The sequence below is a fragment of the Furipterus horrens genome, unplaced genomic scaffold (assembly GCF_987537825.1).
Source record: "Furipterus horrens unplaced genomic scaffold, mFurHor1.1.pri manual_scaffold_5, whole genome shotgun sequence".
Classification (NCBI taxonomy): Eukaryota; Metazoa; Chordata; class Mammalia; order Chiroptera; family Furipteridae; genus Furipterus; species Furipterus horrens.
Window position 1 is genome coordinate 4,871,835 of NW_028327175.1, and position 14,534 is coordinate 4,886,368.

The 14,534-nt window shown below is 41.4% G+C and overlaps 1 protein-coding gene across 1 annotated transcript in view; it reads left to right on the plus strand.

Annotated features, from left to right (window-relative positions):
• Positions 1-554: 554 nt before the first annotated feature.
• HCN1 (hyperpolarization activated cyclic nucleotide gated potassium channel 1) overlaps positions 555-14,534 on the plus strand; it is a 296,203-nt gene continuing 282,223 nt past the window's right edge. Inside the window, exon 1 of the mRNA XM_090276130.1 lies at positions 555-953. Coding sequence (XP_090132256.1) covers positions 556-953 — 398 coding nt within the window. The 5' untranslated portion in view covers position 555. The remainder of the gene's footprint in view (positions 954-14,534) is intronic.

Consider the following 14,534-nt stretch of genomic DNA (forward strand, 5'->3'; position numbering starts at 1 on the left):
CATCCCGCTTTCTCCTGTACAGCTAGTTTTGCTCGGGAACTTCCTGCGAGCCCAGCCAGCCGCCCTCTCCGCCGGGCCCCCCCTGTAAGGCAGAGACGCGTGCCAACAGCGTGACCCCGTCCCCGTGCGTTTCAGGAGGTCTGTTTCTCAGGGAAGGGCACAGCTCCACCAGCCCAGTCTGTCTGTCGCCCTCCCCGCGTGGGAGGTGCGCGTCTCCCCGGGCTCCCGAGTTCCATGTCACGCTGGGCAGCAGCCGCGGAGCAGGCGGGCGTGAGCGGCGCGCACGCGCGTGCGGCCGGCAGGGGGCGGCGGCGGGGCCCCCAGGCTCCAGCCGCCGCAGCCCAGCCCCGCGCCGCGCAGCCCGAGCGCAGCCACTGAGGACAGCGGCGGCGGCGGCGGGAGCCAGGCGCGCAGCGAGCAGCGGGCGGCCGGCCGGGCGGGCGGGAAGCAGCAGCCGCCGCCCCGCCGCCGCCGGCGCGACGGGCAGCCGGGCTCGCGCGCAGCCGGCTCGGCCCCCCGGCCCCGCAGCCTCGAGCCCCCCGCGCACGCCCGGGCATGGAAGGGGGCGGCAAGCCCAACTCGGCGTCCGGCGGCCGCGACGATGGCAACAGCGTCTTCCCCGCCAAGCCGCCCGCGACGGGCGCGGGGCCGGCCGGGGCCGAGAAGGGCGCGGGCAGCCCGCCGGGGCGCTGCGGGGCGGGCGCCAAGGAGCTGGGCAACTCCGTGTGCTTCAAGGCGGACGGCGGCGGCGAGGAGGCGGCGGGGGGCGCGGAGGACGCCGAGGGGCCGCGGCGGCGGTACGGCTTCGTGCAGCGCCAGTTCACCTCCATGCTGCAGCCCGGCGTCAACAAATTCTCGCTCCGCATGTTCGGCAGCCAGAAGGCGGTGGAGAAGGAGCAGGAAAGGGTTAAAACTGCAGGCTTCTGGATTATCCACCCCTACAGCGACTTCAGGTGAGGCTCCCGCAGGGGCGAGCGCTGGCGGGCGAGGGTGGCGCCGTGGCGCGCCACCCCCATCCCCCCCGGACCCCCGTCGGGCTCAGCGGGCGCTTCCGCCGGTTTCCACCCGGGACGGGATGCGGCGAGGAGTCCCTGTAGCCCGGGACCCCCGGAAGCCTGTCCGCCCTTGCCTCGCGAACTTTGGGGACCGACTGGGGGAAAGGCCACGGGGGACCCCGATGGGAGGGTGCTGAGTTGCGCCTGGGAAACTTTTGCTTCGGAGATGACCGTGTAGGGAAGCGGCCAGAGAGCGGGTTTGGCGGTGCCCCCCTTCCTCGTGCTGTTCCCCCAAGAAGCGCGCCGCTCCCCAAAGGGAAAGAGGCGCTCCCAGGGCTGAGCAGAGGTCGGGACGGCCGCCCACAGGTCCCAGCCGGCCGGCCGCGCCTGCCCCGGAGCGGAGATCTGTGTCTCGTCCGCTGTAGGCGGTGGGCAGCCGCCGGGGTGCAGACGGGGGCCCGCGGGCTGGGCCCCGGGATCTGGGCGCGGGGACCTGCGCTCTGCCGCCCCGACTGGGGAGCTCAGTGCCGCCCGCCGGGCAGCCGAGCGCAGACACAGGCGCGGGCGTTCCCAGAGCCCCTTCCTGAGACACAGGGACACCCTCTCTTGACCTTGACTCCAAGTCTGTTTCAGAAATCTCTCTCCGGTTCCCCGCAGCTCAGGAACAAGGGCAGGGAGCTGTCAGCTGTCAGGGTAATTGCTTCGGAGCATCACCATTAAGACGTTTCCTGATCTTACTTGTCGCCCAAGTATTCATTTGCTTATGAACATGTTCAGAGATTATCCAATGAAGGTCACGAAGTAGATCCTCTTATTAGCGTGCGCACACGCTACAGCCACGTTCTTTTAGCTCCTGCATAAGGCTGGGCTTTCCGTTAAAAACAAACAACAACAATTAGTAACTCAGGGCGGCCTTAATTAATTGATTAACTGCACTCGTTCGAAAAAGAGTCCGCGGAAGGAGTGTCCGAGCACACCAAGCAGTTTCAATAGGAGTCTAGTAAACAGCAAACAAGTAAGCAATAAAAACAGATTACTTTGAGTTGTGTCTAGAAACTCAGGGAATTGCCATCAATGGCAGGCCGTAGTGGGAGCTGTCCACGGTGCTGAACGACGTTGTTGGGGCGGGTGGGGGGGGGGGGAGGGCGGACTCCCGCCACGCAAAGCCGTGGAGTGGCCGTCTTCACCTTCTCTGATATATGTATTGTTTCAGAAATCAGCAGCCTCTCTTATTTATGCATAGATTGAGTGGATTTTAGAAAGTCTGTGACTTTAAAGTTTTTATTTGCAAAAACACAGCGAAGTCCAGAGGAGGCTTTAGGAAACCCAATGAAATTTATAGTCCCTAAGAAATTAAGAGTTTGAAAGAATGTTCATATTAAAAGGACCTACTAAATAATACAACATGCCTCCACTAAGAAGATACTTGTAGAAACAAACTGATAAATGCCATGGCCATAAAGTATATGAGATTGTCATGTTCTTTAGAATTTTAAAGGTTGAAATTAAATATAAAATGCTCGCTCTCAATCCTCAATGAAAATATGTTGCAACATATATTACCATTTTTTTCCATGAAAAAACTTCATATGGTAACTGCCTTCAGTTTTAATAACAAAAGAAAGTATGACCTTTCCAGAAATATATTTGGTTCAGTATTCACATACCGATAAAATGCTAAACTTTAATTTCACACCCAGTTAAATGACTACAAAGGATTCTTGTATTTTTTTTTAAACCATGTGTAAGGACTCCATTTTCCAAAATGGTATCATATATCAAACTTTTACCACTTACTGGATAAAATCATAGAGCCATCTTTCAGGAATTGGAATAGCAAGCCAACATTTTTTGAATGAATGAAGTTCATGAAATTAAAATTCTCTCTATTTTACCAAGTAAGTCGCATGAGACAAAATATTTCTTTTAGAAAGAAAGAAATGTTACTAAAAAGGGAAGGAATTGAATCAGATGATGGTTCAATTTTATCAAGCGTTTCTAAGAAATGGGAAATGACTAAGAAGTGAACTAATACTCTAAACAAATTTCATTGTGGAGTAGTTTGAAATGTTTGGATAATTGAAAATTTGGAAAAAGAAAATGAAACACATAAGTTAAACAATTACTATGACTCAGTTTTAACTGGAAGATATCTGAAAAAAATAGACTTTAAAATTATTGCAGTATTTCTAAAACAACAAGCTGAGGAAGTAATCATGTAAATACTTATGTGAGAGACAAAACTCTGACAGTATCTTTGTCTCCAGGAAAAGCAATGGTGGATAACCCTCAGCACAAAAGCAATGTTATGGTCAACATCTGTGCACCTCAAGGCCCTTTTCTGGGGAAGACACAGGACAGGGAGGTTCTTTGCTGTGATTCCTACAGTGCCAAACTTATGCCCAGTCATTTATCAACTGAGGAAGCGACTCTTAAGACAAATTTCCTTGGGCGGGGATTGTAGATAAGGATCCTGAAAGGGTTTTTTCCTTGACATTTTCATAAGCCTTTGCATGGCCAGGCAAATGCACTCCTGTGCTCCTAGGTCAGCTCCAAGCCCCATAATGCCGATTGTAGCAAGAACCTGCTACTCCAGGGCACGTGCGCACTGGAGCACCCTGTTTCTCCCTTCTCAGGATGATGTCTGCCATTTCCTGGGGGGGTAGGGCTGTGCTCCCGTGCGCACTCTGGGGGAGCTGGTGCCTCTCTGCAGTGGCCCAAGAGAACAACTGCTGTGTCTGGCAGGTGGTTTTCTCCTACCTCCCATGTAAGCAGGGCAGAGGCTCTGAAGTTCCCTTCTTTCTCAGGAGAGGATGATCTTAGAAAACCCTAGGGATGAAACCAAACTCAAATAATATAAATATGGTTAGAAAAACTGGGTGAAAGCTAGAGAATGTAATAAAAATATCTTACGTTTTTGTTTATACCATGGTCTCTCATCACCCAAACTAAAGAAGCAGAGTTACTTCAAAAATGAAATTATACTGATATTTGCATAGTTGGGACATGGTATTAGTCTTACTGACTTTTGTGAGAACAAAACACACTAATATTTAGTTTGGAGGTTAAATTCAAATTTTGAGATTACTAACAGTGATTATATATTTATTAGGTAAAATTTTATTTTTCACTTATTTAATTAAATTGAAAGAATATTTAGACTGCTTTTGTGGATGGATTTTATTATGTATGTAATTTATCTTGGAAGAATTTATCACCCTCCTATTTGCCATTTTGGAAATTCTGACATTTTGTTGGGTTGCCCTTACATAATGGTCCCTTACAAAATAATGCTCCTAGTCCATATATATTGCCTGCCCACCTCTTGCTTCTGGTAGGGGAGGAGATGTTTTTGTATCTTGGTGTTTTTCCTTCCACTGTTTTTCATCAATTAGTCTGAATAACTGTGTGGAAAGCTTATTGTGCTGGAAGGTACATGAGGCCTCTAGAAGTGGGAGCCACTTCCTGAAGAAGGGACTTTCTGGGTTTCCTCCTGTGCGTGGAGTTGCATCCGCAACTGCTGGTGTCAGAGGTCGCTGATGTGTTCATTAGTCGGGGGAGGCTTCACCCCTGTCACGCACTTAGTGAGACAGAGACCTTTTGTCTCCAGGAGCCCCTCCCAGGGAAACAATCCGACCCTCTGGGGTTTGAGGACTCATTAGCCGACTCTTATGTTTCCCTTGTGCTGACTGCACTCTATCCTCCCAGCAACGTTCCTTTTATTCCTTTTCCATATCAACACAGACAAAATTAATCAGAAGAACTTATTGTTTTTCTCTGTGAGGTGAACCTCTTAATTTCTTACAAATTCAATTAAGTTCTTTCTTAGCAGCTTTAACAACTTTTAGGTCTAATTAAAATAAAATTATTAGAAAGATTTGGAGTTAGGAATTTTTTCAGTTACTTTTTCTTAGTGTACATTGAAGTTATACAATGTTAAGTTTTATTGAATGTTTCACGCTTTGTATTTATGATCTTCCAGTGATATTATATACTATTGATATATTACAAAATGTTTTCCACTTTCTGAGCAGGTTTCTCTTTAAACCTTCTTTTGGGGACTTGGTATAAGCTGAGAGTCATTGGGAAGATGCACTTTTACCAATTCATATTTAATTATATGGGCTAGTATTTATGAACTTGAATGGTTTTTATTTTAGTTATTTATTTTAGAGATGGAGAAGGGAGAGAGAAAGAGAGGGAGAGAAACATCAGTTGGTTGTAGACCTGGTCCCCCAATCAGGGACGAGGCCCATGACCCAGGCCTGTGCCCTGACCGGGAAGCCAACCAGTGACCTTTTGCTCTGTGGAACAACGCTCAGCCAAGGGAGCCACACCAGTCAGTGCATGAATTTGAATGTCGAATAATGATAAATTTAAAATGCACTGGAATTTATTAGTATCATAGGCTTATTTAACAAAATCTAATTAAGCTATATCAGCTTGATCAAAAACCATAAGCCGTAAAAACATCAACACCAAAAAGCAATTTAAGTATTATTTGTAATTCTGTATTATTCCATTCAATGAACCCACATCCCAAAGTAAGTAGAATATATCTGATGTGATTTTCATGTCAGGATTTTGCCATTCTGGGTCTAATTCTTGTGTTTAGTGGGCAAGTCCCTTCATTATTTGGAAAAGAGTTGGGTTTAGGATGAGGACTTTCTTATTCAGTATGACCCAGCCGACAGACCATTAGCACCTCATGAAGAGTGCTGACCGTCTCTGGTCAACGGCAGTCTGCACGATCCTTCCCCATGTGGGAAGGCCACCCTCCCCTCCACACCCCCACTATTATTAGGGTTTTCTGGACCCAAAGGTAGGTAGGACGACGACCATGTCCAGCTTGAAGCAGCTAGAGGAGCTTGAGACCTTCGCCCATTTGTCCTTTACAAGATTACAAAGGGTCTTAATACCTGAGAGGGAGGGATAGTTATTTTTTATGAACCATGGGTATGGACTTGGGGGGGGATTACTGGGGGAGGAAGATGCCGGGTGGAGGGGAGTAAAGGGGAGAAAATTGGAACTATTGTAACAATATAATCAATAAAATACATTTGAAAAAAAAAAAAAGAGTGCTGACCATTTTCAGGACCTGCAAGAGATTTTCATTTTATCATCTGTGGAAAGAAGTAGCAAACTATGAATTAGGGGTACAGGTAGAGGTATGAAGGAAGATCTGTATGTGCTAAGGAAAAAGACTATTTTCACTTACACTAACTACTCTTCTAAAAATAGTTTTCTTTGTGAAGATGTCTTGATGTACAACTTATTATTGTTCCAGAAAAAAAATTAGGGTAAATGGCAATGCTCCCCGACACATACTGGGATTTTCTGTTTTTGCAAAATAATTTTTTCTAGCTCTGTGTGTGTGTGTGTGTGTGTGTGTGTGTGTGTGTATGTGTGTGTGTGATATACACTATTCAAGGAAGGGACATCTGTGTAGAATTATTTGCACGTAAACATATGTGGTGAGGAAAATGTAGGTTTAAAGTTGTGAGTACATGAAATACATTTTATTCTCTTGTATTATTATTTATTATTATGTTATTTTCTATATGAACAGCTATAAACCTACTTTTACCCTACTTTGAATAGAAATGTTGATTATTTTTAAGTTGAGCATTTATCTGAAACATTTCATGAAAGTTTAAGTGTCAAAAATTAATTTGAGGGCCCTTTTCAAGTTTATTAGTTACCTTCCCCATAATATTCTTTAACTGTTTCACCTAATAACTGGCCAGTCAGTCAAAGCAAAGTAGCAAAATTACACATGCCTTGGATTTACAACTTAAAAATCTTATTTACGTAGGCCTGGCTTTATTTTCATGACATTACCTGTAACTCTGAAGAAGGAAGGCTAATAAGACACACAGAGTTAGTGGCTATTTACTAATGTTGTGCATTCATATTTGTCTCCAGCATTTCAGTATATAAACAGCCAGCATCCTTGTGTATTACAATTTATTATATTCTGGGCAGAGTTCAGGGAATGGCATTATGGGCTATGAACATTTGAGAGACTGTACATATGGATTTTACCATCTAATAATGCCACTGTTGAGGCACTTACTGAAATTTTAATAGTGATGTAGGTCCACCGATGTTCATATTCCTGTTCAGACATGCACAGTCAGTTTTAGGACAGAAAGTCAAAACTGTCCTCCATTCTGGTCATTGTAGAGTGGCAAGACAAATAATGTTATACAATATCTAATACTGTTATTCTGCTTACAACCCTTTAGAATAGTGATTTCCAACCTTTCTCATCTCATGACCCACATAAACTACTACAATTCTGTGGCATACCAAAATATATATATTTTGCCAGTCTGACCAAAAAAGGTATAATTTTGATTGATTTACAAAAAATAATAGTAATTATCACCCTTTTTTTCTTCCAAGTGACTTTAAAAAAAATCACGTGTCTATACTTGTACATAAGGATTTCTGGTACCAAGAACTAACCAATCAGATGCAACCTTATCATGCGCTTTGACCAGTAAGGTGCAGCTCCACTATATGACCTGCATATTTATGGTTCAAGGGAGGGCATTCACACCGCATGGCTATTGTCCTGTTGGCTGTTGTCATTTTTAAATTTGACAGTCAGTCCAATAAAAGGGAAAAGAGATGAATGTCCCGAAGGAGTCAGGTGTTGCATGTTTTCAAAGTTCTTGTGGCATGCAGGTTGGAAATCGCTGCTCTAGAGGCTTCCCACGGCTTCTAGAAGACAAGCCTTCCACGCGCGGCAAGCCCCTGCGTGAGTTCAGCTACCGCTGCAGCCTCGCCGCGCCGGCTGGCTTCCCCACAGCCGCCAGCCGCCTGGGGGAGGTCGCAGCTCCCATAACGAGCGGAGTTCTCTCCTGCTTGCTTTGTCGTTTAACGTGAACTAGCCCCGGTGCCTGAAAGGATCTTTTCGCTTTTTGTCGTCCCGCGTTGCAGCTAGTTTCTCCTTGTTGACCGGCTCTCAGTTCGGTCACTGTGGCAGCCTTCGACACCTCTCCTTTCCTCCTCATTTCCTGCCTGGGCCTCTTGTTGCATCAGAATTTATAAGTATGTTTTATGTATGTGCTGCCAGTAGAACTTAAGCTTCACCACCTCATCAGTATTATTCAATTTTATATTCTTAATTCCATAAAGATGCACGTAGTAGACTTTTTTCCCTTTCTCAGATGCTGCACTTTAAAGCAGACTGTTGAGATGTACTTCGTTCATCTCACTTGTGTGACTGAATGTTTTCCAGGACATTCACGGTTGTGCAACCGTGGTCACAATCAATTTTAGGAAATTGTATCACTCCAAGAAGGAACCCTATGCCCATTAGCACTCATTTCTCTCTTCCTCCTCTCCTCACTAATCTGCTTTCTGCTCCTGTATACATATTCTTTATTCTGGATATTTCATATCAGTGGAATCATACATTATATATTCTTTTGTTATTGGTTTCTTAAGCTTAGCATAATATTTTCAAATGTCATCTATGTTGTAGCATGTTTCAGTACTTTATTCCTTTTATGGCTGAATATTGTTCCACCATATGGTTATACCAACTTTTACTCATCCATTGGTCAGTTGATGGAAATCTGGATTGCTATATTTTTTTGCCATTATAAATACTGTTCAGACGAACATTTCTGTACAGTTTTGTTTCATGCAGAGATTTATTTTCATTTCTTTTTAAGTGAAATTGCTAAGTCAACCTAACAGACTTTTAACAAGTATTAATTGAATGAATGGACAAAGAATTAGTCTCGAACCAGGGTGTATACAACTTTAATCTAGGAATTAACAAGCCCAGATGAAGAAAGCTTTTTTGCCCCTGCAGTACTACCTGGCATGCCCTCCTCACTGCCACCTGCAAGTCCATGTCCCACCTATTGCATTTACCTGCCCAAAACGCAGGTGACTGACTGGAACTGCGGGGTGGGTAAGCAGCACACACATGATGGATAGAGAGAGGGTAAGAATTGGGCCAGGAATTCAGCACTCCTAAACCTTAGCTTTCACACCCTTGCTCTTTTAACTAAAGAGAAACAAGGCTGCCAGTCTAAATAACTCCCCAAGCCTGCAGACAAACATGATGGAATAAACCTAATCATTCATTCTTCCTCCCTATTGAAATCATTCCAAAATAATATGAAAAAACAAACAAACAAACAAAAAACAGATACATTGACAAACAGAAGAGGAGAAGGCTGAGAACAAAAGATTTCCAAACGTTTTGGAAAAATAGAAAGCTACTGGAGAAATTATTTTACCTCCACAGTCCTTGACCTTTCAACCCCAGAAGTATTCTGGACGTGAAGTTACTGGTTAAGAAATAGCTTCCAGGAAAGCCATGCTAGAACCAAGAGGCCTGACTAAGGGCCTCCTTAGTGGACACAGAACTCTCAGTTCTGTCATCAGAGTGCTTAGAGTCAGGTCAGTCTGCTTAGGCAGAAAACTGGAGGAAGGTACCTCCAGTGGGAGACACGTCCAAGTCTTCTAGTAGACATTTTTATTTATTCCCTAATGATCTTGCAAACAGCTTCACCTATGTAATAGACTGTAATTATACCTTGGTATTCCCTCATCTGATATGTTCTAAAAACAACACGTTACAAGATTTTTGAGAAAAATTACCATCATAAAAGAGAAAGCCTCATCTAACAGCAAAATTAAGTCCAGAGAACAAAGAGGCATTTGGAATAATGAAAAATTACATTATTAAAAATACTTTATAAATTATATCTTCAGGAAAACATGTTATCTGTATAATACTAATGTGCTGTGGAAAGAGTACCCAGAGAGTAAAAAGGAGCACTTGGACATAGCAGATTGGCACATAAAGTCCAGGAAACCATTCAGAATTAAAGAAAAAAATGAAAAATGAATTGAAAACATAGCAAAATAAAAGATAATTTGTAAGGTCAAAATCTATAAAAAGAGTTCCGGAATGAGGAAAAAATGTGAAAATGGACACATGGGATTAACAGAGACATTTCAAACAATATTTTCCAGGTCGCAGGGGGTGAAATGTCTTTTAGAGAAACTCACAGAGTGCTCAGCACTGTGAAGGAAAAAGATCCCTCCAAGGGTCATTGCACAGACATGGTAGGACCCCACTGAATCAAAATAAATACTAAAACTTTCCAAAGAGAAAGTTACATATCAGGAAGTGGGGAAAATGCTGTTAGCTAAATGCAATGTAATAAAGTCTACGTATTCTGAGAGAAAGTGATTTCTAAAAGACTTACTATCCTACCATTATGTGAAGATTTAAGACTTTCACAATTCAAGAATTCTAATTGTGGCCACTTATATATCCTTTCTGAGAAAGTTACTGGATGATGTGCTCCAGCAAAACAAGGAACTATACCACAATAATGTGAAAATATAGAATATGGAGTAAGGGGAGCTAAAACAGGAGAATACTGAAAGTGTCAGGAGTCATCCTGACTCTTGAAGGAACCAATCTAGACAGGAGCAGGAAAGCAGAGGGTTCTGGAAAAAGGGCTTCCAGGGCAACAGCTGGCCACCGCCCCCCCAAAAAACCCTAATGAACATCAACATTTGAAAAGTAATATTAATACTTAATATTAAAAAGTAATATTAATCCACAGATCATTTGGAACAAGGTATCTTTGATATTCACATAAATAACTATATGGTACATCAAATACAAGCAAATATACAAAAGACCTTATCAACTCCAGAGTGATTTGAAGATTTGAAGACACATGAAAAAAGGAAAAAGAATCACAATGCATTGCCTGACCCAGCAGCGAATAACAATTACCTTGTCCTAACAGTGTAAAGAGGTTGGCTGATTTAAGCAAAGATTATGGTCCAAGATTGGGTGCTGTCAGAAAGCTAAGTCCTCATCTTCCATAACTTGAAATTAGCAGGCTTTACAGTTGATTTATCAATTTAGTTTTGAAATACAAATTTAATGTCAAAAGAAACAAGGTGTTTGAATTATGAGACTGGGTGTGTAGAGTAAAAGGAAAGGGCAGGGTTTACATGTTTCTTTTTTATAATCCTTTAATACTATTTTACTTAAAAAATAAAAAGAAGTCTAAATATATTTTGAGGTAACATAGTTTTGCTAAGAACATACACTTTGGAGCCAGGATATTAGGGTTAGAATTCCAGCTCTACCTCCTGGGCCCCAGTTTCTAAATTTTTAAAAAATTTCCTCCTTTTCCTCCATAAAATAATATCTTGATTTCATCAGGCCTTGGGGGAATATACATATTTTATACGTAAAATATTTATATAGTGCCTAGATACGCAGTGCTGAGGAACTGTGCTCTGCACTTCGGGTGTGTGTCAGCTACTACAGAAGTGACATTGAAACAGAATTAGGGTGTGTGAACTACTGGAAAATGAAAACGTTCTCTACCTACATACTCAACAATCTTCCGAATTCTTGAAGCAAATGTGTCTGAGGGCAGGGCCATGTAAGTGACGGGCTCCTTTGTCTTCGTTGTCTCTGTGGCAGTCTGGCGGAAGTTCCCGTGTGTGCTTTGTGAAGTGGGCTCACTCCTGAGGCAGCCAGCCCTGGAAACTTCTAATACATCCCCTATCTGCGACATTGTCAGGATATAACAGTGTCATCTCTCACGGGGGTAGAGAATGCTGCACTGTTGAATGTTTAGAAATAGCTTTTAGGGGAAATTCTGATGGCATTGAGTTGCATGTCCTCCCTTTATTTAATCATTATTGTCTTTTTTTCCATTACCATTTAGCCCCCTTAGAAGCCCCTCCCCCGAGCAATCACCACACTGTTCCTCTTTGTTCTCATCGGAAAATGGCATAGTTGTGCCATTTGGGATCTCATTTCAAATCAGTTAAATGTTATCTATGAGCCAAATCAGATGAGTCATAACTTGCTACACTCTTTCATTTTCTTCTTTATTGTCAAATTTCATAGTCACCAAAGAATGGTTTTTCAGAAATACGATTTAAGAAAGAGTGCAAAGTTGAAACGATAATTTAAAAATATTCTATATCATTTTAGAGCAGATACCATCACCCTTACAGAATGCTTAGCTTTGTTATTTTTTAAAAGGAGAATATACAGACTTAGTTGTTTGAGAGACATGAGCAGAGGCTGAAAAATGCATTTTGCAAGTTTCCTGAGCAGTACATAGCGATCGAATGTTAGTTTTTCCTTGTAGAAGTCATCCGTTGTTTAAATAATTATCTTTATAAAGCTTTTACATTCTGAGCAATAAATTTGGTAATTGGAATAATAATTTAAGTGAATTAGGATGAAGATTAATAGCATAAATATTTCCTGGGATTTAGATGTATTTTTTATTTCTATAAAGTGGCAAAAATATATACTGAAAGCACCTAGTTATGGTTGTGTATGTATCAAACAATACAAATAACCCCGGAATTCTACTAACTGTAAGTATTGATTATATTAATCATTCATGGACATCCATTTACATTAGCTTAGGCTTCCAGGCTCATAGCATAACTTTAAAAACCAAATGAAGGCTGGGCCATTTTCCCTGATAAAGTGCACATATTCATAAAATCTTGTCTGCAATTTCAAGAGGTTTGTGGCTCCCTTCAAAAGCACATTTATTTTTGGACTCCTAGTTAAGATTTCATGGACTGTTTAATATTTTTTCCACAAAAATATGATACTAAAAACAGTGTATGGGAAATGTAGGGAGGCACGGTCTTGCTTGGAGAAGCCATTTAATAATTAGAGCTGTGGTTTGAAAGACTCACCTTGAGAGGAAGAGAATTCCACATCAATCACGTAGTTCAGTTTTGAAGTGAGGCACCCTGTTGGTGAGGATTAAATGGAGATTTGTTCTGGGTGGGTGTATTCGTGCAATGAGCACAAAATTATAGCTAGAAATGTATTTGGGATGAGAGGAGCTGAATTAATTTTTTGCACAGGATGTTTACCTGCCTTGAAAAGCTGATCGAACCAACTGAGAAATGATAGAATTAACTCTAAAGCTCAGTAAGATGGCTGATTATTTAGATAATTAAAATTCACCCAAAACTTTTCTAAATGTTAAAAACTATGATTGAAGATATATAATAGAAAAAAATTACTGAATACAAAACCAAAAATATAAACTCTGTAGCAAAATTTGAAAATTTCAAATCAATATAAAAAGATGTTATGTACTAAATAGTGTTATTTGACTAGAATAATTGAATAAAATTCATTTTTATAAGCCTGCAACAAAATTAAACCCAAATATGTTTAAGTGTATAAAAGGTAAAAATAACTAAATTGGTGTTCTTAGAAGACTATTAGTGAATCATTTAATAGTATCACTACGGGAGAGAGCTTTCCAACAGGTGACTCCGGAGACAGTTCTGCCACCCTTTTAAAGGTCACTCTGACCCTGTACAAAAAGTTCTTGAAAATAAAAAGGCTAGTAAATTATTTTACAAAAAAAAAAAATGACACATTTGCAAATATATGGATACAGACGAGCCCTATAAAATTTTTCAAAATAGTAGAAAATTATGAACAAATATAAACCTAAGCAAAATCTAAACCCTGCCCCAAATTGCTGGTTATCAGCTATTCCTCATATCTCCACCCTTCCTTTTCTTCATAGAACTTATCATAATTTATTATACTAAATGTTTTGTTGTTATACTTTGATTATTATTGTCCCTCTTCTATAATTTAAGCCTCACTTAAGGTGAGGGTTTTTTTGAAAGTTATTTTAGCGACTGAATTCCTCGGGCTCGATGCCTGCAAGGCACAACACAGGCACTCAAGATATATAAACGAATGAAGAAATTTCGGCAACATTATGCTCAATCTTCGTTTTTATACACAATTTCCAACAACCAGTTGGTCTTCTCCCCTATATTTCCTACAAAAAAAAATGAGTATTCTAATTTAATGTGGATAGCCTAATCTAATACACAGAAACATGAATTTAGAAATAAGATTTGAAGACATTTAGAATAATATACATAAGTACTTATGTTAATTCAGCTTATTGTGATGCTTGTTTGTAATGTAGTTTTAAAAAAATTGGGATACGTTTCTGTGGCTCTCTTGGAACGGCTTTTGTTTCATAGCCCTACAAAAGCTATTGAAATGTCACTGCTTGCGGAGCCAATGATATCTTCATCCAAATAGAGTTGCAAATATATCTGGGCAATGACATTTAAGAAGGAGTGACATTACTTTCTTGTATGTACAATTGTTTTTGTTTTGCCAGATTGTGCTGCTTGGTGTAACAGTGCATATTTTATTTCAAGTCCTATTGTAGAGGGATGGGGGATGAGCATTGTCTTTATAGGTATAATTAAGCAAATACCAAGTCGGTGTTTAAAAGGGAATTAATTTTGATTTTTAACTCTTTGTTGGGTAGGTTATTTTATTGAGTTTGCCAAAGTTAAAAAAATTCTAAGCAAAACTTTTCTGAGGTAGCACTATTAAATTAGTCCTTGTATTAAGTTCATGGAAAAGATGATGTAGGTCTTGAAATAAGAAAATTAAAGTTCACATAATTTTCAAAAGGAAAGGAGACTTAAGTCTGAGAAGATAGT